This window comes from Aplidium turbinatum, chromosome 6 (assembly GCF_918807975.1).
Source record: "Aplidium turbinatum chromosome 6, kaAplTurb1.1, whole genome shotgun sequence".
NCBI classification, from domain to species: Eukaryota; Metazoa; Chordata; class Ascidiacea; order Aplousobranchia; family Polyclinidae; genus Aplidium; species Aplidium turbinatum.
This window is the reverse complement of record NC_137477.1, coordinates 13,868,550-13,892,628: the sequence shown is the minus strand read 5'-3', so window position 1 is coordinate 13,892,628 and position 24,079 is coordinate 13,868,550. Positions and strand designations below refer to the sequence as shown.

General features: G+C 38.6%; 2 protein-coding genes across 2 annotated transcripts in view; both read right to left on the bottom strand.

Annotated features, from left to right (window-relative positions):
• Window positions 1-9,886, bottom strand: part of LOC145772704 (protein mono-ADP-ribosyltransferase PARP14-like) — a 30,025-nt gene extending 20,139 nt beyond the window's left edge. The window contains exons 1-11 of the mRNA XM_082584578.1: window positions 9,839-9,886; window positions 9,132-9,378; window positions 8,788-8,975; window positions 7,836-7,955; window positions 7,158-7,305; window positions 5,549-5,800; window positions 3,562-3,888; window positions 3,083-3,322; window positions 1,416-1,774; window positions 1,097-1,254; window positions 424-622 (exon numbers count right to left, since the gene is read on the bottom strand). Of these exons, the coding sequence (XP_082440704.1) occupies window positions 424-622; window positions 1,097-1,254; window positions 1,416-1,774; window positions 3,083-3,322; window positions 3,562-3,888; window positions 5,549-5,800; window positions 7,158-7,305; window positions 7,836-7,955; window positions 8,788-8,975; window positions 9,132-9,249 (2,109 nt within the window). The 5' untranslated portion in view covers window positions 9,250-9,378; window positions 9,839-9,886. The remainder of the gene's footprint in view (window positions 1-423; window positions 623-1,096; window positions 1,255-1,415; window positions 1,775-3,082; window positions 3,323-3,561; window positions 3,889-5,548; window positions 5,801-7,157; window positions 7,306-7,835; window positions 7,956-8,787; window positions 8,976-9,131; window positions 9,379-9,838) is intronic.
• The window catches only part of LOC145772424 (uncharacterized), an 83,269-nt gene continuing 69,007 nt past the window's right edge, over window positions 9,818-24,079 (bottom strand). The window contains exons 15-18 of the mRNA XM_082584302.1: window positions 23,504-23,635; window positions 13,151-13,304; window positions 10,435-10,576; window positions 9,818-10,050 (exon numbers count right to left, since the gene is read on the bottom strand). Coding sequence (XP_082440428.1) covers window positions 9,818-10,050; window positions 10,435-10,576; window positions 13,151-13,304; window positions 23,504-23,635 — 661 coding nt within the window. The remainder of the gene's footprint in view (window positions 10,051-10,434; window positions 10,577-13,150; window positions 13,305-23,503; window positions 23,636-24,079) is intronic.

The following is a 24,079-nucleotide window of genomic DNA, read 5'->3' as shown; positions in this document are numbered from 1 at the left end:
AAAGCAAACGTCCTAATTTAGTTTCTCTCTCTTTTGTTGTAGACGCTCTTTCAGTTAGTGTTGTCAGCTGTGAAGATAGTTGTGGTTTGGTGTAAGCTATACGTGAGAGTATCTTATTGTATTGTACTTTATGTTTTCAGATGTTTCGTTTTAAGTGAATAAAGCCTTATGTTAGATTAATCTTGAGTCTACTTTATACGACATGAGCGTCTTGAAAAAAAAAAAACATTATTGAGAATGTGCGACCAAATCAAGAAAAAGTAAATTGTCTAAATTTTCTCCGAGATTCCAAACCAAGATATTTTATTCTTTGAAACTTAACTGTCACACTGCCATGTTCTGATGCTATTTTTGCGTTAAGAGGACTGATGTCCTGTTCTATTTTTTTTTAGATCCACTACTGCTGAGGTATACACAACTTGCCTTGTAAGAATTCTCTATCTCCAAATTGGTCAAAAGTGAAAAGTTTTCCCAAGATTTTGTTTGCTCGTCCTCATACTTCCAGTTGATGAACTCCTGGCATGTTACAGCTTTGTGGAACTTTTGCAAAAGAGTCAAAGCGTACGTGTAAGCATCAATCACTTTTTTTTTCAAACCAAGAATGAAAAACTTGTTGGTCACTCTGAAATAGATTACTGAAAGTTTTATGCAATGTTTGTTTTGTACTATTTTGTCTGGAAACGTAAAAATATGTGGCAACACCTTTTCATGACGTATCCTGTTTTCTTATTGTTTTCATCGTAATTACAAGACACGAAAAGCTATTTTCAACTGTTGAACAAGAACGCGATTGATTATTTCTATTTTTCAATTCTGAGAATACAACTTCTTATTTCATCATCGGACTTAGGAAACAACACGTAACATAGTTGTACAAAATTTCATTTTCAAAGGTTACTGAAACCACATCACTTTGTTTTGACTGCAACGTCATTTTCAAAATCAGAGAAACAAGAAATAGTAAATCTACGAGTTAACATTTTAAAAGAAGCGTAGAACGAATTCCAGTTTTCTCTTTAAAAACCACTTATTCCTTTTTATACATTTGCTCGACAGCAACACTATGGTGCAGAATAAAACGGCGCAAAATACTCACGGATCGTCTTCATCTGGTGGCCTTATGGTGACATTGAATTCCCTTTCCAACGCCATAATGTCGTCCCAATCATCCTTGTCCAAACTTTCCAAAATGTCATTTTCAATTACCTTTTTGGCACATTTGTCCTCAGCTTTGTCACGAACAGCTTTCCAGGCCTAAATAATTTTCAAAATACGTGAAAATTAGACTATTTGGGGCCATGTTCCACATTTTTATGATGTCATATCGTCATTAGGTGTCGGGTTTTTACCCAAACCCCACATCACACCCCAGGCTATTTGAAAATCAAAAAAGGTAAAAATATGAAACATCCTACCTTGGTCATGCTGGATTTGTTGTTCGAAGTGAAAAACAGCACAACTGAATGTCTGGTGTCAGATTCATCCGTTTTAGGAAAATATCCAGATCTGGATTTTTTGGATTCGGGCGTTTTGTTGCTGGAAGATCCTTTGTTGTCGTCTTCGTTCGACGTTTCATTTTTCGTAGGAGGCGAGGCTGCTACCGTTGGCACAGATTGAACTTTGGGGGAAATGTGGTTTTGAAATACGGACAGCATCTTTTGGTCAAAAATCACCACTTCAATTCGATATAAAAACTTGGGTTTCTTAGACAAGAATTTGTCAATTGCTGTTTGCATTGCTTTAGCAACGTTTGGAATGCCAAGATTTGCATTACCTAGAATCATGTTAACCAGAAGTTAGTGTTCATTAAGACTAAAATTGAAAATGCACTATGAATTGCATAACTTTTAACATGTAATTAATCACGCAATTTCTGCCATTTCTTTTGGGTAAAGTAGCAAGTAATAGGTTGATTTCAAAATCAAAAATACGTATTTCAATCACCAACAACGGCATAATTTTTTTATGAGATTTAACACATCGACACAAGGAAGCATGTTGCAGCACAATAATTATTGACAAGTATGAACTGACGTCGCTGTATGAATGAGATCCTTTAGTTTTTTTGTTGCGAAACACAGTAAAAAATAATTACATGAATTCAAGAAGGTCCAATTCCCGCAGAGGTGTTTTTGAGAAAAATGCGTTTTAATTATTTTGATCATTTACTTTCGTGGTGGAATGTCGATGATTATTGTATGCTTCAACATATCATTAACAAATATTATGCCTGAAAATGTCACTCGAGGAAGATTATGTGGAGAAAGTATGGAAAAGTTGAAGCCTAGTTGCTGGAGTTGGGCCTTTCTTAAAATCAATGGAAATATTGAGGAGGGTATTTTGCATGTTTACTATGCCTGAAAAATGTAGACCTTTTTCAGGTATCATAAAAACACTGAAAGGAATCGGAAAAGCACAAAAAGTGAAATTTGAAAAAAATGAAGTTTTTTTTTTGACTTCACGTATTGAAATAAATTATCAATTACAAGTGAGAAAAGATTAATTAACGAGACGATTAATATGTAATCAAAGAACTCTAGATAACTTTAGTTCTTTTACCAAACACGAGGAATGTTTCAACGGCTCACCAGTTGCGGACCGCAAATAGCTACAATCGAGAAATATTTATCATAACCTAACTCTAAGTTGACATTTTAAGGTTTTGAGGCCGGTCACCCATCTCTTATTCTTGTTGTTGCTTTTTTTTTTTGAAGAGGGATAGCAAGCAACTGTTTCATCAAGCACCGTTAGCTAAATCGAAAGACTGGATTTTGTGACTAAGCCACAAAGCAAAGTCAAGTCTCGTTGGTTCAATGCTTGGTGTGTGTGCAGTTGAAATGAGCACTCCCAGAACTGCTCTACATCCAACAGCATTAAGCATACCCAATTATTTAAAAGGAGTGAGTTTCTTTCTCCAAAGGGAAATTTTACATTGCGATCAACGGTGACAAGAAATAAAGTAATGACTCGAAACCCCTACAGTCTTTCAGAATTGTGAACTGTAATAAATTCTTTTTCATTTGGAAAATAAGCGTTCCTTCAAATAACAAATCAACTGATGAATAGACATAAGTCTATCTACCTGTCCCGATTGCAGGAATGGCCAAAGATGATTTCTTTAATGTCGCATCTACCAAAGTGAGGACACGTTCTAATCCACTGGATATGCTTTCGGCAGTACTTGGTGTCACAAAATGAACGATGTTGTGAAACTTAGTCTTTCCTCCAGATGTCACTCTATAAATGTCGGCTTGGTGAAGTGGTGTTTCAGTTCCGATTTCTGGTCCTGCTTTTTGCACCAGCATCTTGGACAACTGACTGGCTGCAAAATTCAAAAATAAAATACTAAATTTAGACAATGCTTGAAATAAAATCAAATAAAAAGTTTCCTTTTCATTTTCTAAATCTAACTATTTTGAATCCATGCTTTTTACACACTTGCGGTCGCACGCTTTAAATGTAAAATAATAATTTGAAAAATGTTGTTGCTAGAGCAAGGACTCCCTTACTCAACTTGTTCTTTCCTTTACTGATGAAAATAAAAAATCAATTACGGCTTACCCGTAATGTTGAAATCAGAGCCAGTTGTATTGATCATAACCTCACACGTGGAAGCTAATATGTCGCCACGTGTGACTGTGACTTGAATAGGGCCTGCTGGTTGAGAACGAGGAGTTTGTGGGTCAACGGCTGATATGATGGACTTGGATTTCTTTGACTTAGACGGAGGAGATGGCCCTAATAGAGCTTTTTTGAAGTCAAAAACCATTCTTTTTTCAAACACAACCACATCAATCCTCTGCAAATGCACTGGATCGGTCTTCTTGAAAGCGTCTGTAGCTTTACGGATGCTTTTTGCCACTTCCAAGCTTGACAAACCGATTTGTCCTGTATCAATACAATAAAAGCTAAAATGACAGGCCGTTTTTTCTTTTTTAAGTGGTTTTTCTGTTATAATAAAATAGCGTAGGCTATAAAAGGGCCAAAGCGGCTGATACTTAGATTAATAATATCAAAGGTTTCTGGAAAGTCTGTATCACAGATGAAAATCCCTGCAATACCACAACTATGTACAGATTAATCAGGGTATTAGAAATGTCAGTGTACAGTAACATACAGCCTATTTGTTTTCTAGAGAAACGTGGCCAAGAAACAAGGTAGAACAACTTGTTGAGCATCTTATAATTCTACCGCAAAGCTACAATCGTAGTCACTCTTTTATCAGTAGAACATGATACAGCTTTTAAGTAAAATAGCATCCATGTGAAGATATCAGACCTAGTGCAGTAGCACTACTACAGTGTACCTTGCCGTTTAACAAACACCATAAAAATTGCAGATTACAAATTGATCTAGATATGCAAGGTAGGGGCATAAATGAACTTATTGGCAAAGCAACATGATAATTTTTTGATACAGTCATGTACTATTGTACTTAAGTCTAGTTAATGTCAAAGTGTCAATGATGGTAAAAGACAGAGCCCTTCAGACTGTCAAATGAAGCTTAGGTTAAACAAAGAAGAATATGTAGTTTACGGGTAGGCTATTTGCACTTTGCATTAGATTCATCAGTGGAGAAGGATGCTGCGTGTTCCTTAGAGAGCAAAAGCTACAAACCCAGTCAGCAAGGGTTCGTGGGGCCCACGTGGGATTTCCATGGGCATTCGTGGTCTAAGTGGGCTTAAGGTGGGTTTATCTGATGTTTCCGATTAGGCCCCAAGTGCGCGGCCTACTTCATATTTTTTTCTTTACAACCGATTCCCGACATCTTTTATTGAATTTATCTTAATAATGTTATCATAACTTATCATGAAAATGTATCTGGGAATTTATTTTCATTTCTTGAAATAAACTTTCTGGGCTTTCTGTGGGCATGAAGTGGGCTACCCACCATGATGAAAAATTAGAAAGTATACGTTCGCACCGGTCCATTATGCTATATTAAAGTGCAATAATCATAAAAATTGAATATATACAACGATACAATGCGACGGCGGTTTACATTTTAACAATGGTTTTATGGTGGGCTGCTCACCCATTAGACGTAGGTGGGCTGCCCACTTGGGACATTTCTGCAAACCGTGGACACATAGGTACTGGGGCCCACGCAATACAATGTGGGTAACCCATATGCAGCCCAAGTGGGCCCCACGAACCTTTGGTGACTGGGAAATAAACCGATTTACACAAACTAAACCGGACATATCCCTAGATGCCAGAATAGTCAAGCAGAAACTATAGGCCTCATAAAGAGAAGGCCACACATTTCGCCATATAAAGAGAAGTAAATCACTAGATAAAGACATCATGCTTGGTTTTGTCAGCAGAGGAAGAGGAAAGGGTCGTTTCAAAACGAGATGGCTCAATACAGTGACGAATGGCAGCAGGATGGGCATGGAAGAGCTCAAGGAGGTTGCGAGGAATCGAGAGTTGTGGAAGGAGAAGATTTATAGAGTGACCGAGAGTAGAAATTGACTGAACGGATGATGAATGATTGAATAGATGCAATATACCTTCAGCAAATTTTATGTTGCCATAGAATTCTTACCAGTTCCAATAGCAGGAATTGCCACTGATGACAACTTGAGTTTATCTTCCACCAGAAGAAAAACGTCGCAAAGGTGAGTTGTTATCTCATCAGCGCTGTTAGGACTCACAAGATGGATGACATTGCGGAAGGGCAAGTTTGGAGCAGTGGTCACTCTGTAAATGTCTTTTCTCTCGTAAATAGGTTTGGACTTGCACTCCTCCTCCATCACTTTTCCAGCCTTGGCAATGAGCTTGGCTGACAGCTTGCTCACTGTAAAGAAATCAAAGCATTATTAATTTTATGGTTTTGTCATTAAATTGCTGTCTTGATAAAATTTTAATTTATCAATCAATACCTATATTAAATATAAATATCAAATTTAAAATATCAATTTCAAAAAACCATCCTATTAACCTACGTCAGATTGCATTACAAAAACGGTAAGTTTCATATTCTAAGAAAGCTAAGCAGTGGTGGGTGACCATTTAGGCAATTGCAATGGAAACCTTAACTCCGAGAAATCTCCACTTTTGTGGATTAACGTACCATAGCCCGATTTCAATAATAATGACAAGAAGAATGATGAGTTTGGCGCGCCTAATCTCTGAAGCGTGCCTGTAGGAATGATTTCACTCAATGTATGACTTGACATATTCATCTTGTCCACGTAAAACCAACCCACACTTGTTGATGTGTTTTTGTTATTTATTTCCAGGTAAATGTGGAACGAAGCACTGACGAGTCCTTACTAACAAGGTCTTTCAAACAGCTTTAGCCTTACAGGTGCGAAGATCATTGAGATACACAACACAGCTAATGGTTCGAATAAGTCAGCTATTCTTCACCCGGTGCAGCCTAGTGCAGCCTAAAAATACCAGATCAATCAGCGCTGCAGGCTCTGCATGGGGATATGCGCTTGAGCAATGCACTTCAAGGACAGATTTCTATCCACCAGCACCTAGTAGATGGAAAAATTCACAGACAACAACACTTCGACAATCGGCAAGTTCACTTTGTCAATCTCGGTAAACCGAGATTGCGTCAGTGATTCATAGTCTCTGCAAGTATGTCCGACTCCAACGGTAAAAATTTCGACATGTCCGACATTATGTCCGACAACCAAGCAACCAATCAATTTTAGTCTTTTCAAAAACTGAATTAAATTGTAATTAGGCTACTATGTATTATTGTATAGTATATCTCAAATTTATAATATTCTACGAGGCTGCACCATCATCATCAGGTTCTTCTTCTACATTTCATTCATTGATATTTGCCATGCCAAAGAGTTGGAAGGCTCTGCCTTTTATCACCCTTGAGCAGTGGCGGTGAGTCGGGCTAGATGTTTGGGTAAGTGTCGAGCAGCCATTAAATTGCTTGGTCATTCAGTTCGCGCAGAATTTTCATCACATGCCCGGAAATCTGAATAATGCTATCTCGCACGAAAGAAGAATGTTTTCGTTAATATTAAATCAATACTAATATGTTTTTATGTGATGCTGTATTCATCGTAGACGTGCATTGCTCTTGGCGTTTTACAAAAGCGGACAGTGTCAGCGCAGAGCAACTGATTTATAAAAAAAACTGAGTAAGTAAAATAGCTCCTTTTAGTTCTAAGTTACATTACTTTTCAAATTGTAATCATTGCCAGTGGTATTGACAATCACATCACAATCAGATTGCAAGATGTCGCCATTGATGACGGAGACATCCACTGAAGAATCTTGTTTTGGTGTAGGAGGACTTTCGGAAATTCCTAAGAAACTTCCGATTGCCTGAAACAATGTAAATGATTATAACAAGGTATCATGGTTCGAACAATCACGTACAAAATGAGAAACATGAAGTTTTTCGTTCCACAATCCGATTTGGTGGTATATATCTCACCCAATCGCGCACCCCCCACCCGGTATGGACCTGCCCCGGCCAACTTGGGTCCAGATAAATAGAATTCCAACAACAATCAGCCGCTTCCATTCCAATATGCACAAGTGGGGTTTGGTTCCTTTATTGGACTGCGAATGCGGCACGGAGAAACAAACTGCTGACCATGTCGCTGCTGAATGTTCCATTTACAAGGCATTAAATGGAATATACGGTATAGCAACACTTGATGAAGCTACACTAACCTGGCTTCCCATTACCTGCCATAAAATCTGAACAATCCTGTCTCATACGAAAGAAAAACTTCCTTTGAAAAGTGTAAAAAAATAGTAAAATACGTGTTTTGCAAGTGCATCACCACTGTGAGGTTAAGTTGCAGGATAGAATAATAATATTCAAAAATCTAGAACTCAAATACTACCTTGACGCCTGATTTAAACCATCCAGTACCGGCTTGCTCTTGAATTGTTACTTCATCATCTAGAATAACAACATATTCCCTTTCCATCTTTTTCAAAACGAGAGATTCGCTCATCGAGTCCTAAAGTAAGAAGTTACACTTGAAAATCCCCAAAAACAAACATATCAAAAAATAGATTGGTTTATGCTTCTATTTAAGAGGTCAGGTCAGCTTTCAATTCTGCATTATTTATTAACTTAATTTTAGTAAAGAGTTAACTTTGTCAATAACAAACAGATAAAACCAAGCAACGACGCGGCATTTAACATAATATACAACAATAAACAAAAATTTACAAACGTTTTCGGCTACATCACATGTTGGCTTTTATCAAACATCTGAACAACTGAATTACTACAAATGAAACACAAAATGCACAAGAGGGTACTAAACATGGCAAAGGATTTAAGGCATTTCGCATGACGATTTGATTATACGGGGTAAACACATCACATGATAATTTCATGAAAAAGACATCGTATTTACTTGCCTGGCGATGTGTTTTCCTCGTGTTCTCAAACTGTCATGTTATGTAACTTAAATCCTTTGCCATGTTTAGTTTACTCTTGTGGATTTGGTATTTCATTTGTAGTAATTATTTGTTCAGATGCTTGATATGGGGTAACATGTTACATGACTGAAACTATTTGCAATTTTTAGCTTATTGTTGTATATTATGTTAAATGCCGTGACGTTGCTTGTTTTATCTGTTGATTTATCAATGTGTAGCCTACCCATGCTGTAAAATATCCCGCATAAATCCTACATGACGAGAACAAATAATGAAGTATGTCGTAAGCAGACTATGACATATTATACGTGTAGGTGAATACTATTGACATCGACAAATATTTGGTAAGGAAAAGCTTGACAAGTATAACGAGTTAACAGCAATCTTTGACCAAATGCTCACATTTGCAGCTTCGTTCCATTCCTCGGACTCCACCGAATCAAGTTGTATAACGCACTGGGTATCTTTAGATGTTATTTTCAAAAACTGATCACCGCCTTTTCCTCGAAAGAAGTCGGCTGCTCCAGGAACAGAGAGCGTTTTTGTGCTTGTTTTAATGACATGAGAAATCTCTTCAATCCAATTTTCGGCTAAAGAATGAACACAATATGAAAGGAATAGACGTCAAGTGCTGCTAATACGTTTGTTTGGACATTTAACCTTTCATGACCGTTTCGTTAGCCAAACATTACTAACTGTTTTAGTTAAAGGACAATAGCTCCATGACAAATAAACTACACAATCACCTTTGCGGACATGACATGCTTTTCCTTTCACATGGATACCTCCAGGTTCCTCATACCATTCAGTTTTGTTGAGATGTTCATTTGCATTAATTTCAGTTGGAAATGAGCATATAAACATTGTTTCTGGATACGGAAGATCTACTCGCTTTTCAACTTCAACGTTGTCTTCGAAGAAAGCTTTAATGCGCTTTAGTTCTCTTTTAAAGCTTTGTGGAAGACCCACCAATTGAATTTCGGCAGTCTTTGGCTGAAGATAAAGAACTACTGTATTGAAATAATAATTAAAAAAAATTACGTTGGACCTAGTCTTTCACAGACTGTAGACTTCAAATACTAACCACTTTAGATCCAGAAGGGTCCAAAGTCAAAAAATACTACATAGGTTGGCACAGAAAATCCTTTCAGATTGCACAAAATATGGAAGTGAAATGAAACTACCATGTTATGTGAGTAGAAGTTTACTGATTTTAGGACAATGCTTGAAATGTTGAAAGGAGAATCGAGATTCAATAATTCGTAGAGTCGTACCAAAATGCATGTAAGCATGATACTAATGTGATGCACTTTTTGAATCAACACTCTCAAAGTCTCAAACAAGTTTTAGGTCAACCAAGGTAATAGGTAATCAACAATGTTAAAAGTTTTGTGCCCAACAGTGGTAAGCAAGTTTGTCAGGAGCAAAATTACTAAAACAAAATAATTATTACATTTTTGAATATAAGAAGAGTTCCAGAAGATTCCACTTTAGTCTTCAGTTCTTTCCATTCATCTTCTTGCATCAGATCATCAAAGTTGCTTTGGCAGGAAACTAGGTCACACTTAATCAAGTCTCTGATCGTTTCTTTCGCTTGTTTAAGTTCCATTCTTTTGTGATTAGAGTATACTAATCTCAACATGTCTTCCTTCAGTGTCAAGCAAACTGTATGAAATTATAAAGCTTACATACATATTTGAAGAGCTATCGGTTAAAGAATAAAACAAAAACACGCGAAGCATTATTTTGAGACTTGTCCCAAAAGGATGTCAAAAAGCAACGTTCTCCTTTTTCCAAAAATAAAAATCCATTCCAATGTACAGTAGTTTCGCAAAGTTTCTAATACAGAACATAAAATTTAGATAAAGAATTCGGTTTGTTTTAAAAATTTCTGACAGATGTGCCGGTTATTCGAAAGTGCTGAATACAACAAAATATTTTGTGACGTAAAGTGTATTGAAATGAATCAAGCTCCGTTATTCCGTTCGTCGAGCACATAAGCACTCCCAAGTCAGCAAACAATATTAAAATTCTTGAAGCATGTTTCACCTTTTATTTGAGCTTCTTTCAACTTGCTTCGAAGATAATCCACAATGTCAATTTGATCTTTGGAATCTTTTGACTGCAATGAGCATTGCAAAAATTGCTTCTGAATGACATGGAGGAAAGACATATCACAATCTTGAACTCGCTGCAACAATAAAATGATCACAATAAAGCCACAGATGTAGGTAAACTGACAAGACCACGACGCCCTTTACTGCGCAGTTTGGAGAAAATTAGAAAAACCCAAATGTTTAGAATAAAGGAAGAACAATGACTTGAAGAAAATGTAACGTTTAATAAGACAGGTAATACAATTAATATCGATAAAGTGAATGTCTTCTGAGACACCGAGACCTAACCCTGGCACGCCGTCAGCAAGAAGCGGTTGACTTGATCACATCGAAAATTTTGTTTGAGAATTATTAAAATAAAGTTCAACCAGCCTCATGTTTAAAATGAATATATATTTCGCTACATAATGAGCATCTTCAGTTCTGCAAACAAACAAACAAATTACTGCAATGACTGCTGCATAAAGGGAAACTATGCTGTAAGCCTCTATAATCAAAATTAAAATGATGAGCAAAATTTCTTCAATATTTACATATAAGGAAAATTGTTTACGTCATGGGATATAAAAACCAATGTTTAAAGTGAAGAATAAAAACCAAGAATGGATTTGGCAAATCTTCTCTTGTCGGTAAATGGCAGTTTACTCTAAGAGCTATCAATAGGTAAAGTAAAGTAGTATCAAGAAATGCAAATCATTCAAAAACGGCAGTTCAGTTTGTAAAATGAAAAATCAATTGAAATTGTTGATGTGGTTGCCAAGGAACAAATTTGTTTGCGAAAATAGTCTGCGAGCAGTAATAATGAAACATATTTATGCAAATTATAAAGGTCATACATTATAAAGGCGAAGTGAACATTTGGGAGGGGTTCGGTTCATTCAAAACAAGCGTGAATTACAAGAAATAGTAGTAACAGTGGATAATTTAAAACCGTAGAAAACAGTAACCATTGAAATTACAGTGAAGCCTATTATCATTTCTAAAAACATTCTATCTGATTTTGGGTAAGAACATTTTTTTAATGTTAATGTTTGCATTTAAAATATGAAACCAAAAGTTTTCTCGGCTATCAAGAATGGAAGGTTTAGGTTCTTCAACGAAAATAACTTCGAAACAATCTGGAAGGGTGGGTTTATTCTTGATAATATTGGGGTGAAATCGGTGAAAATGTTTTAGTAAGGCTGCTTTATCTGAATTGTCCTTGCAATCAAAGCTGTTCCAGTTGTGTCGGTGACCTGTCCATCTTACGGAAAAGGGTTTTTTTGTTTGGCCAACGTACTGATTTTTGCAGATCCTGCAAGTTGCGACGTAAATTCCAAAATTTTTGCAGGTTAAGTTTTGTTTCAGGTTAATTTTTTTTCCAGAGCATGCAGTTAGAAATGTGGTAGAAGGCACCATACTCGTTTGATGATTTTTTCTGTTCCCGCAAAGTGCACATTGTCCACAAGGTTGCGATGTCCCTGTTTCAGGTTTAAGATTTGTGCTTAGGGAAATAGATTTATAGTTCGTTAAGTGGTTTGCAAGTGTTGCTGGGCGTTTAAAAACGACTGCTGCATTGGGTTTTAGTTTTGCTTCCTTGGTGGTAACTTTCAAAAGGTGTGGAAAAGAAGTGGCCCAAATAATTTTTTTAAAATTTTGATTTCGTTTAGTAATGCTAGGTCCAAGACGCGATTTCCATGTTTTTGCCAAGGTGATCATTTCTTTCGTGATAGTTTTGTTGAAACCCGAGTCTATGCATTTTTTATAGAGTTTTTCCAAACTGGCCAGGTAATAATCCTCACGTTCATTAAGTCGGCGCATGCGAATTGCCTCTCCATAGATGATTGACTTGAAAACATGTGTGGGATGATGAGAACTTCCGTGTAAAAATTTTGAGTTAATTGCAGTAGGTTTCACAAAATTGGTTGTAAAGAATTTTGCTGGGGCTTTCTGGTCAATAATATGATGGACATCTAAAAATTCTACTCCTGTGCCATCTTTTTCTGTTGAGACCACCCTGAACTGTAGCTTTAAATCCCAATTTTCAAAGACTTGCCTTAATTTTTCTTGAATGTCGTTTGTCAAATCTGCACCGAATGATATAAACATTATGTCGTCTATAAATCTCTTGAAAATTTCTGCCCGGTTGATAGTAGTAGCGACTGATCTAATAATGTAATGCATACAGATGTTTGCAATTGATACCGAATTGTTGTTTTTATATTTCGCTCATTATGTAGCGAAATATATATTCTTTTTAAACATGAGGCTGGTTGAACTTTATTTTAATAATTCTCAAACAAAATACAATTAATATCTAAACACTTAACGCACGTCATTGTATTGTTTACAAGTTGGTATGCAACATCGACTCACTATTACAACTTCGTCTAGCAAATGAGTAACAAACTTGTTTTAGGATATTAAATACGCCAGAAAAATCTTAGTTACTACTTTGCAGCAAAATACTACAAAGCAATTTGCGACACTGTCTGGAAGGACCTTGATTCCTGATTGCTGCGAAACCAGTATAACTCTACGAACAAGAGTTCTACCATTTGTTCACAGTGCTGCATAATGCGTAGCTGCTATCTAGTGTCGAAATACTCACACCAAGAAACGCCATAAACAATCACAATGTAGCAAGTTTGGATAAATGACCAGCATACCTTCAGGCTACTTCGAATAGCAACCGAAGCTGGAGCGACAATATCTTTGGATCCTTCAAAGATCACTTGCTTGTTAAGTTTGTCAACATTGACTACTACGTTTTCATCGACATAAGCTGAAGCTTCTTCAACAATTCCACAATCCATAAGAATTCTAATAACACAAGTGTCAGCGCTCCATTAATTAAAAAATTTTTGAAAAGGATAGAATATTGCAAGATTTTTGCAAATCAAAAATTAGGCTATATTAACAGTTGTCGCTTGTGCAAAGTTAAAGTGCCCCTGACAGGTTGGATCCAAGTATAGTAACTTTTTAAAGCATTTCCTAGCGCAGAATTACACTTAGCGAACTTTTTAATCTTAACCTCGTAGCTCAACTGGTTAGGGCGTAATTTAATAAAACGACTGCTCCGCAGCGCCACCACAGGCGAAACTCCATATTTCACTGCTCTGGGACGACTTTGGTGGTATTGTAGCGATCCAATATTTCATCATATAAATTCCCTTTCTTTAACTAAAATGAACCATTTCAAACCATGCGTAATTTCCTAAAGAATTGTAATTTTCCATTTAATCTGCTCCCGAAGTCAATAAGAAAAAGGGAACTGATGATTATAAAATGACTTGTTTGCATTTGGCGAGAGCTCAGTTAGACCAGTTCAGTTCTCAGAAAAACATTAAATTGATTGTTTAATTAAAATGTAATAACTCGTGATAATGTTTCACTATCCTGTAATTTCATTATTCTGTACTGTTTAAATTCAAATTGTGTTATAGACCTACAACATTATACGAACACCTTATGATAACTTAAAATTATAATTCGAATAAAAATTGTGTGGAAATTAGATAATGGAGTCAGATAGCCAAACTAGCTAAATTAGATAAATAGAAATTTCATCAGGCAGTTAGACAGCCTTCATCTTAATTCAATTTATAAACAAACCATTCTCATACTTAAACTTATACTTAAATATAATAATAATAAAATGCTACCACATTGGTGACCCCGCACGTCAGTAGGTTTTACAAAAGAAAACGTCAGAATATTGGTAAGTACTTGTATTCCTTATTTTTGTATTACGATCGCAGCAATATCTCTTGTTGTAGATCTCACAATTTAATTGTAGTTTTAGCCTTGTATAATCTATTATGGCCCCAAGAAAATCTCGACCCGAAAGCGAATATCGCGAACCCTCTACTCAAATTAAAATCTCTCCTGGCGAAAAGTTTTGCGACACCTTTTGGAAAGATACCCCTAAGTTGTGGTTCACCATCTTAGAAAATAGATTCATCACTTATCAGATTGATTGCCAACGTCTGAAAACAGACAAACTTGTATCGTGTCTGCCTTACGATATTATTGTAAACATACAAGACTTATTCAGCGCCGGGGCAGACTATGATAAATTAAAGGAACGCTTACTTCAGCGTTTCGAACCGACGTTGAACGAACGTATCGCTGACGTCATGTCACTGTCTGAAATCGGCGATCGACTGCCCTCCGAAGTGCTGGCCGAGATGCGAGCAAAACTTCCTCAAAATGTCGCATCGACGGAATTAATTCGGGAATTGTTTGTAAATAAACTCCCGAATCAAATCAAACTTGTTTTGGCTGGCAACCTCGAAATGTCATTAAACGAATTAGCAAAAGCTGCCGATCAAATGTCAAAACTAACAAACGTTTCCCATGCCACAGTAAACGCAGTGCAGCATACTACAGAACAAAATCCCAATGCCCAACTAATGCAACAGATTGATCGCTTACAACATCAAATGGAACACTTATCGGCAAGTGTGTCGAATCTTCAGTCTGACCGAAGCCGTCAACCTGTTAATTCCTTCCCAAACCGATATCGCACATCATTTCAGACGCCCAGATCCAACGTTCCCCAAAGACAACAACCTACTTGCTTTTATCATCAAAGGTTTGGCCACGCCGCCTTTAAGTGTCAATGGCCATGCTCATGGAACACAGCACGGCCTAACAACCCTCATTCAACGCAAAATAACAGACAGAAGCCAAAAAACGAGGTGTCGGCCCTAAGGTAGGTATATCACACTTAGGGCCAGGTTTCAATAACAACATGCTATTTCTTGAAGATCTAAATTCCCAACAGCTATTTCTTTGCGACACCGGTGCTGCTGTGAGCTGCGTTCAACCTACTCGATTAGAAAAAAATTCTATTTCATTTTCCAACGACATCTTGTATGCTGCCAATAATACTAAAATACCGACTTACGGCAGACGTACCATGGACATCAAAATTGGGTACGATCAAATAAAGACTTGGACATTTATAATCGCCGATGTAAAACAAAATATTATTGGTCTAGATTTTTTACAGCATTTCAATTTGTCAATTAACCAGAAGAATAAATGCATTATTGATGAAACCACGAAACAGCGTCACGCACTGCAACATTTACGCAAACAAGCTAGTATCGCACCTATATCACTGACAAAGTACAACGAGTTTTCAGCAATATTGGACAAGTTCCCCGAGCTGACAGCACCACGAACCGCTGAATATGCCGCACGCGTTTCGGTGAAGCACAAAATTGTGACGTCGGGATATCCATGCTTTGCGAAGTATCGACCGCTACCGCCGGAAAAGTACAATTGGGTGAAGTCAGAAATCAACAAATGGATTACAGATGGAATACTGGAGGTAAGTGAATCAAACTATAGCAGTGCACTTCACCTCGTTGCTAAACCAGCTGGTAGCGCTGATCCTTACAGATTATGCTGTGATCTACGCAATTTAAACAGGCAAACTGTCCCCGATCGCTACCCTATTCCAAAAATAGAAAATCTACTTCACCGTCTTGGAGGTTCAAACTATTTTTCTAAATTAGACTTTTCCAAGGGTTACTGGCAGATCCCACTCGACGAAGAAAGTAAAAAGTACACTGCCATGATTTCACCTTTGGGGTTGCATCAATTTAAAGTGATGTGCATGGGTTTAAAAAATGCTTCGGCTACTTTTCAACGTTTCATGGATTTCATTGTTCAACCTCTACCCCACTGTATGGCCTATTTAGACGACATTATTGTGTTCTCAAAGTTTAAACAAGAACACGCTCATCATTTGCGTGAACTTTTCGCTCGGCTGAGCAAGTATGGTGTTACCCTGAATCAAAGCAAATGTGTCCTAGGCGAGTCTGAAATTCAATTTTTGGGTCATAAAATAACACCAGGCGGCATTTATCCACTGAGTGAGAAAATTGATGCTATAAACAAGTTTCCCTTACCGAAATCCATCAAACAACTTCGAGGTTATTTAGGATTGATCAATTATTATCATGCCCACATACCTAAATTAGCGGAATGCCTTGCTTCATTGACAAAATTTTTAACGAAACAGTTCAGTAAAATCAGGAAAATTTCATGGGATGCCGTATCTATTAAAGCATTCCAAGACAGCAAGCGCATCGCGGCTGATGCTACCAAGCTCAATTACCCTCAAGCGGGGGCACGACTGATTTTACAAACTGATGCGAGCGATTTTGCTATTGGGAGTTGTCTTTTTCAAGACATCAACGGTGAGCTACAACCACTTGCTTACCACTCAAAAAAATTCGACTTGTGTCAAACTAAAAAGCCCACCTTTGACAAAGAGTTATTTGCTATATTCGATTCCGTAAAAAAATTCAGGCATTATTTGGAACTTCGTGACGTCACCATTTTCACCGATCATAAGCCACTTGTTGCACGTTTTCATTCCCAGCATCAATCTCTCATCCCACGCCGAGCTCGTCAATTATATCGTTCATCAGCGAGTTTACCAATGACTTACGGCACATCGACGGCAAAAACAACAGTGTGGCAGACACCCTGTCTCGTATAGAAATCAACAATGTACAGTACGTACCAGGGTTTGACTATGCTGAGATGGCAAAAGCTCAGCCGAACCCAACTATCTTCAAGGTCGTGCCAGTCAAAGTATGGTCTGGTGACCCGGGCAACTGTGTTTTTACCTATGCCTTCATCGATGAGGGGTCCAGTGTGAACATGTGTTCTGCCAGATTAGCAGAAAAGCTTGGTGTTCCAGTTGCGGAGACGAATGTTGAACTCGTCACGACTAATGCATCAACAGTTGTAAATAAAAAGGTAAAATGTATAGGTATACAAGGTTTCGCAGAGTCAGCGGCCTTTGTGGTACGTGATGCATTAGTCCTTGACGAAATCGTTGACGTCAGTGCAAGCATTCCCACAGAAGATCTTGTACGTCCTTATCCACACTTAAAGGATTTAGATTTTCCCCACTTGCAGGATAGGAAAATTGACCTCTTGCTGGGAAGTGACCTTCACTAAGCATATTTGTTGCAGGATATTAAAAAGGGTGCACCTGGTGAGCCATGTGGCTTGCACACTGCACTTGGATGGACCATCTACGGTAAGAATGTAAGTGATCAGGAAATACAAGGTGGGTGCCGACGTGTGATGGTTAACATTGTTCATCACAATGATGTTGAAGACAATTCTTGTAGAGATATTCTACAAATACTTGATCAAGATTTTAAGGATGTAGAGCTCCCCCAAGTAGAATGCCCATCTCTTGAGGACAAACGTGCCTTGGGTATTATTGAACAAACTATCAAAAAGGTAGATGGCCATTACTCGGTTGGGCTTTTGTGGAAAGAGGAAAAGCCCTCTCTACCCAATAATCGTTTTATGGCATTAAAGAGACTAAACAACCTGAAAAAGCGGTTTATTGCAGACCCAAGCTTGTTTGAAAAGTACTGCGCCAAAATGTCGGACTATATTGATTCAGGTTATGCCATTCGTGTTCCTGAAGACTCTCCTGGTTATGAGGGAAGAGTTTGTTATGTGCCGCATCATTGTACGGCCATTCACACAAAGTTCAGGGTTGTGTTCGATTGTAGCGCAAAATGCAATGGTCAATCCCTGAATGACATGCTCTTACAGGGACCAGATTTAATGAATAATCTGGTAGGAGTGTTGCTGCGTTTTAGACAGCATCCTATTGCAGTAATCGGTGACATAAAGGCAACGTTTTCACAGGTTCGGGTTGATGAGAAGGACTAAGATGCCTTTCGGTTCTTATGGTCCCCAAACAACGATGTCCATGCAGAGCCGGTTGATTATCGCATGCGTACACATGTATTCGGAGCAAAGTCATCTCCAACCTGTGCGGCATATGCTCTTCGGACAACAGCATCGAATAATGCGACTGGAGCAGATGCTGAGACTCTCAACACGGTAATGCGTAATATCTATGTTGACGATTTGTGCAAATCATGTGTTTCCATTGATGCAGCAATTAACCTAGTTGATCAACTACGTACTTTGTTAATGACTGGTGGTTTTTACTTAACAAAATTTTGCTCCAATGAGAAACAGGTACTCCGTTCATTGCCTAAGAAGGACCTTGCTTCAAATGTGGAGTTGGAGTGTCCCCAGTTACCAGTGCAGAAGACCCTTGGAGTCTTCTGGGAACCTAAATCCGATGAAATGAGAGTACGTGTGAACGTCACCCAAAAATCGTGCTCTCGGAGAGGTTTGGCTTCCATGATAGGACAAACTTATGACCCCCTTGGTCTGCTTCAACCATTTTTACTGCCAGCTAAGCAGCTGCTGCAGAAGGCCTGTTCTGCCGCTTTAGGCTGGGATGACGACATAACATCAATTCCTGGGGTTGGGGTAGAATGGGATAAGTGGGCTCAAGCTCTGCCACATTTAGAACATGTGAAGCTGCAGAGAAGTTTTACTAAATTGGGAAAGAAGGTGCTAAATTTCGAACTGCACACCTTCTCTGATGCGAGCACCAGTGGTTGTGGAGCGTGTTCGTATTTACGTGTTTTGCATGCTAATTTCACTGTATCTTGTGCGTTTGTAATGGGGAAGGCTCATGTTGCCCCCATAAAGCCTGTAAGTGTGCCACGGCTTGAGCTTGTTGCTGCCGTTTTGGCGGCTTAACTAAGTAATTTCGTTGTTCGTGAAATCGAACTTAATTTATCAAAAATTGTTTTTTGGACTGATGCCACTGTGGTTCTGCGGTATTTGAACAATACGTCAACACGGTTCACCACGTTTGTTGCTAATCGTTTGGAGGTGCTGCACACGCTCTCCTCTGTCGAACAATGGCATTACGTGCCATCGGCCGAAAACCCTGCTGATCTTGCATCCAGGGGTGTGTGGCCGGATCAGGCCGCCTCAGCGAACTTGTGGTTTTGCGGCCCTGAATTTTTGAGAAAGAAGAAGGTTGAGTGGCCTAAGCAACCGGACTTCGTAGAAGAATTCGTTGAAGATCCAGAGGTAAAGAAAATCAAGACATGTTCTGCCCAAATGCACCGGTCGGGTGATGTGTTGTATCGGCTTTTCTCTCGGCATTCAGACTTCTACGCAGCGGTCAGTAGCCTGGTTACTTCGCTATATGCAGTTTCAAAATTGGAAATTTAGGACAGTTTTTTCTGCTCCTCGCGTTGGTCCCCTTCTTGCAGAAGAATTGAAAGAAGCTCGACTCGCCATAGTGAAGGTTACCCAGCACCAGTCTTATCCTGCGCCATTCAGTTCGTTAGTGGATCACCTTGGTTTCGATGAGCCTGTGTCACTGCTAACGGAGCAGCAACTGCGCGTGACACCAGCTCTAAAAGAGCTACAAACATAAAACCTTACTTCACAGTGTAGATTCAAACGATCTGTTATAGCCTGATGCTGCGGGTTCTTTTTGGCAATATCAAATTACACTAGCTTTCGGAACACAGTTCCCTAGTCATGTGCTATGACGAATGGTGTTGAAGTCACCCTTATCTTGTCAAAGGTGTGCTTAGAGTTGGGGGCCGGCTGGAAGCCTCGTCATTATCAGCTGAATCTAAGCACCCCATCGTACTTCCTCCACAGCATCCAGTAACAGATCTCCTAATCATGTCCTTTCACGAAAAAGAGGGACACATGGGCTGTTCACAAGTCCTAGCAGCAATGAACCACCAGTATTGGATCATCAAAGGAAGATCGGTTGTGAGAAGAGTTGTGCAATCATGTGTAAGTTGTCGCTATTGGAAAGCACATGTCGGCAGACAACAGATGGGAAATCTGCCAGCGGAGCGTGTCAACAAGAAGCCTGCCTTTTCAGCTGTCGGTACCGATCTGATGGGACCTCTGTCTATTAGAAGTGGACGCAATTCGTTGAAGCGATACGTGTGTATCTTCAGTTGCCTTTCGACTAGAGCCGTCCATTTTGAAGTTGTCCAGTCATTGGAAGCTTCCGCCTTTTTGCAAGCCTTTCGGAGGTTTTGCAACCGTAGGAATGTAAAACCTACTACCGTCTATAGTGATAACGGTGGCAACTTTGTCGCCGCTGATCGTGAACTTCGTGAAGGTATCCGAAATTTAAACAGCAAAACTGTCAGTGAAGCCTTGGTCAAGGACGAGATTACTTGGCGCTTTAATCCTCCGAGAGCATCTCACCAAGGAGGATTTTATGAACGTTTCTTTCGCATTGTACGCCAATTGACAAGATCTTTAGTCGGCGATACTACGCTGGACGAGTACGACTTACTAACCCTTGTGACAGAAATTGAACGAATTTTAAATGATCGACCAATAACAGACTTTCCTTCTTCGCCTGATGATTTGGCTGCGCTAACACCGAGCATGATTCTCACAGGCTCCATAGCAGACGCGTGTGCGATTGATGAATTTGCTAAGGCCGACGGATATCGTAAATCTTGGAGAAAGACCCAGTTCTTGGCAGACATTTTCTGGGAACGCTGGTTGAAACAGTATCTCCCGCTGCTCCAACGACGTCAAAAATGGTTTGCCACGGCGCCCAATCTCAAGACTGGAGACTTGGTGCTTGTGGCAGATGAAGCAACAAAACGAGGACAATGGCCCAAAGCTATTGTTGTAGAGGCAATGCCTGACCGTAACGGGCTGGTGAGACGAGTGCGCTTGAGAACTGCCGATGCTACGACTTTGGTGCGAGATATTCGAAAGATTTGCCTGCTTGAGGGCAGTGTCGATGAACAAAAGGACTCTTGAAGGACTGTTTACAGACTGTTATTACTCCACGCGAACTTATTCAGGGATTCGCGCGCCCTCGATTTATTTAATTTTTATTTTAGTTTGTGATTTGTATCTTGATGCCATCATCGTGCCGTCGTAATCGCGGTACGATGTCGTAATCGCGTGCCGTAGATGCCGTGTGCCGTGCCGCGTGCCGTGCCGATGTCGTAATTGTGTGCCGTCGTAATCGCGTGCCGTCGTAATCGCGTAACTCTAATAAATGCAGATGGCTTATGTCTAATAATGAAAATCTGTTTTAGTGTTAGTTAATTAAATAAACCTTTGCTTGTTCACTCATAGTCGAAGCGGCCAGCCGCAGTAAGTGGTGATCGATTTGCATGCTTGGTTGCCTTGTGTTACATTTCTTTTAATATTTGCTGGAGTGAATTATATTGTGTGTTTGTATTATTTGCTCCACAAACCACTGGTCCCAATTTTTTTTGCTTATTGTTTTGTGTACGTCAGTAGATATGGTTTCATGACAACAGATGTCGCTGCTGTAATGCGTTGTCCAATTTGTTGCCTTCGCGACATGCACATGAATGAGAGTGTCCGTAATGTGTGTGCAATTTAGTTAATGCTTGTACGGCACTAATGTTTGTAAGACTGTGCAGTACCAACTTTGCTTTAATTAACTTGGTGCTCCTTTTGTTGTGCGCACGATATCGTGCGAAATCTATTATTTGTGTTATCTGTTGCTTGCGGTTTATACCGATCACCGCTATTGTGTATTTGACTTCATTTTTTTTTCCGTAGGTGAGAAAATTAAGTAGGTTTGTTTTATTATTAAAGGCTCCCGTTATTTGACTGTCGCCTTTGGGGGTGGGTGTGTAACAAACGATAATATGTCCCCGTTTTATTTAAATTGTAATGCGACTGCCTCGAGTCTAAATTTATCATTGAACCGTAGCGCTCTTTAAATTTCGTTTTTTTGGAATGTGTGCGCGACTCGACCGGCAGAAATTTGCTGTGAGGGAAAATATTTTTTACAAATGGTGCGTTGTATGTGGACTCTAATTCTGGATTATGTTTTAACCAGTTGGTAAGTTTTGTAATCAAGGTGTGGTAAGTGCTCTCTTATTTGTTTGTGTTGCATGCTGTTGTTAGTGTTTAAACTCAGTGCATTACAAGTCATTTGGACATAATATTGTTGTGCTGAAGTTGTAGTGCCTGACAGTGTGAACAGTTAGACAGAGCTTTACCCTACTTGGTCTGAGTTAGAGTCTAATACCTAAGCCCATCAGTAAGTGTTTTCTCATACACACATTCCTTAAGCTACAATGCATGACGGCATCACAATCCGATTGTTGCTTCCGAGAGCATCACCTTGTAGTATACACTCCAACATATGCCTGTAGGCATTTTTACTTGAGTGGTAGGCCTATTAACAAAATCATCTTCAGTGAAGTGAACATATACGACTAGTTTTGTATGGCCCATCCCACTTTCGAACACTTGAAGAAAACTTTGACCATTTTCTTCCCAGTAGCCTACCTTGTTTTGTGGGAAAGTGGGAAAAGAAAGCACACGGTCTTTGTCACTGACAATGTCACATAAACAGCAATTTGTAGGCATTGCCTCAATCATAAATTTAAGGTACTGTTTGTGAAATACTGTTGTTACACTGCAAATGGCTATAGCCAGATTAGGACCAATAAAAAAGTATGAAAATTGTAGCCCTATGAAACTGCAATTTCAATTGAATTGAGATGCTGTTTGATAAAAGTAAACTCAACCTATTTGATCGAAACCTGATAGTAATAATAAATTCACTTTTTCATTTCGATAATTCTAAATTTGCACATGCTTTAGACCAACAGAGCCCCACACATTCACGTTTTGCAGTAGCTGTACCATACTTTACCAAGTCATCACAGAGAAAGAATGTATCCTTCCCGCTTACTGTGACGTCACAGCGGTGTTGCCGTTTTTATTTTCGCAATTGAATGAGTGCCAGATTCGCCGATGTCAACAAAAGTTTGCAAGCGTGTAACTTAGTAGCCTGTTGATATTTTTTACGATTTGTTGGTCAGGGAAGTTTGTTAGTGTCATCTTTTTGGTATCTTAGGTAAATTTAGCGCATTTATTTACCTGTCAGAGGCACTTTAAATAGCAATCGAAATCGTTTATAACTATAGAATATAGATGCTTTGATTTATGCAAACATGATGTCGCCAAAAAATGTTTTGATTATATAAACAGAGCGAGAGATGTAATTTCAGAAATGAACTTGAATTAACTTTGATAATATTTATACCTTGATTGAGAATAAAAAAATGTATATTTATTTAATCTCAACAAAATTGATCATAAAGTTTTACTGGAAGTCTTCGTCACTGAATATTTCCACCTCTCGGACAAAGTTGCACTTTTCTTCGAACCAATCCAGAAATGTTGATACATGCTTTGGATTTCCTGTGACCTTTATTCCATCTTCGTCTTTAGGCTCCCATCTGACGTAAAAATAGCATGGAAATTACTTTACCGTCGCAGAAGACGTTGCACAGAAACAGAAAGCGAAATACTGCAACCTATGCAGCTCTGGACAACATGAATGTTTCAACTCACCTTATCAACATGCTTTTAAAAGTTATGCTTTTAAAAGTTTAAGCTGTTCAAGCTATTTAGGATATACAGTAGCTTGAAAAAAATTAATTTTAGCCTAAATTTATCAAATTCATTAGGTTGATAAGTTACTTTTTTTTTTTTTATTTAGGCTGACACCTAGCCTACTTGATGAGTGGATAAAAGGCCACTTTAAATTAATTTGTATAACTTTTACAAATTTTGAGTTACATTGGTTTATTTTTAAGTTATTTAAACTGGTTGTTAAAAAACACCTCTACCCAGGATGTAACAAATTGGAAAAGCATTGCTGAAAGAAAGACCATCCAGAG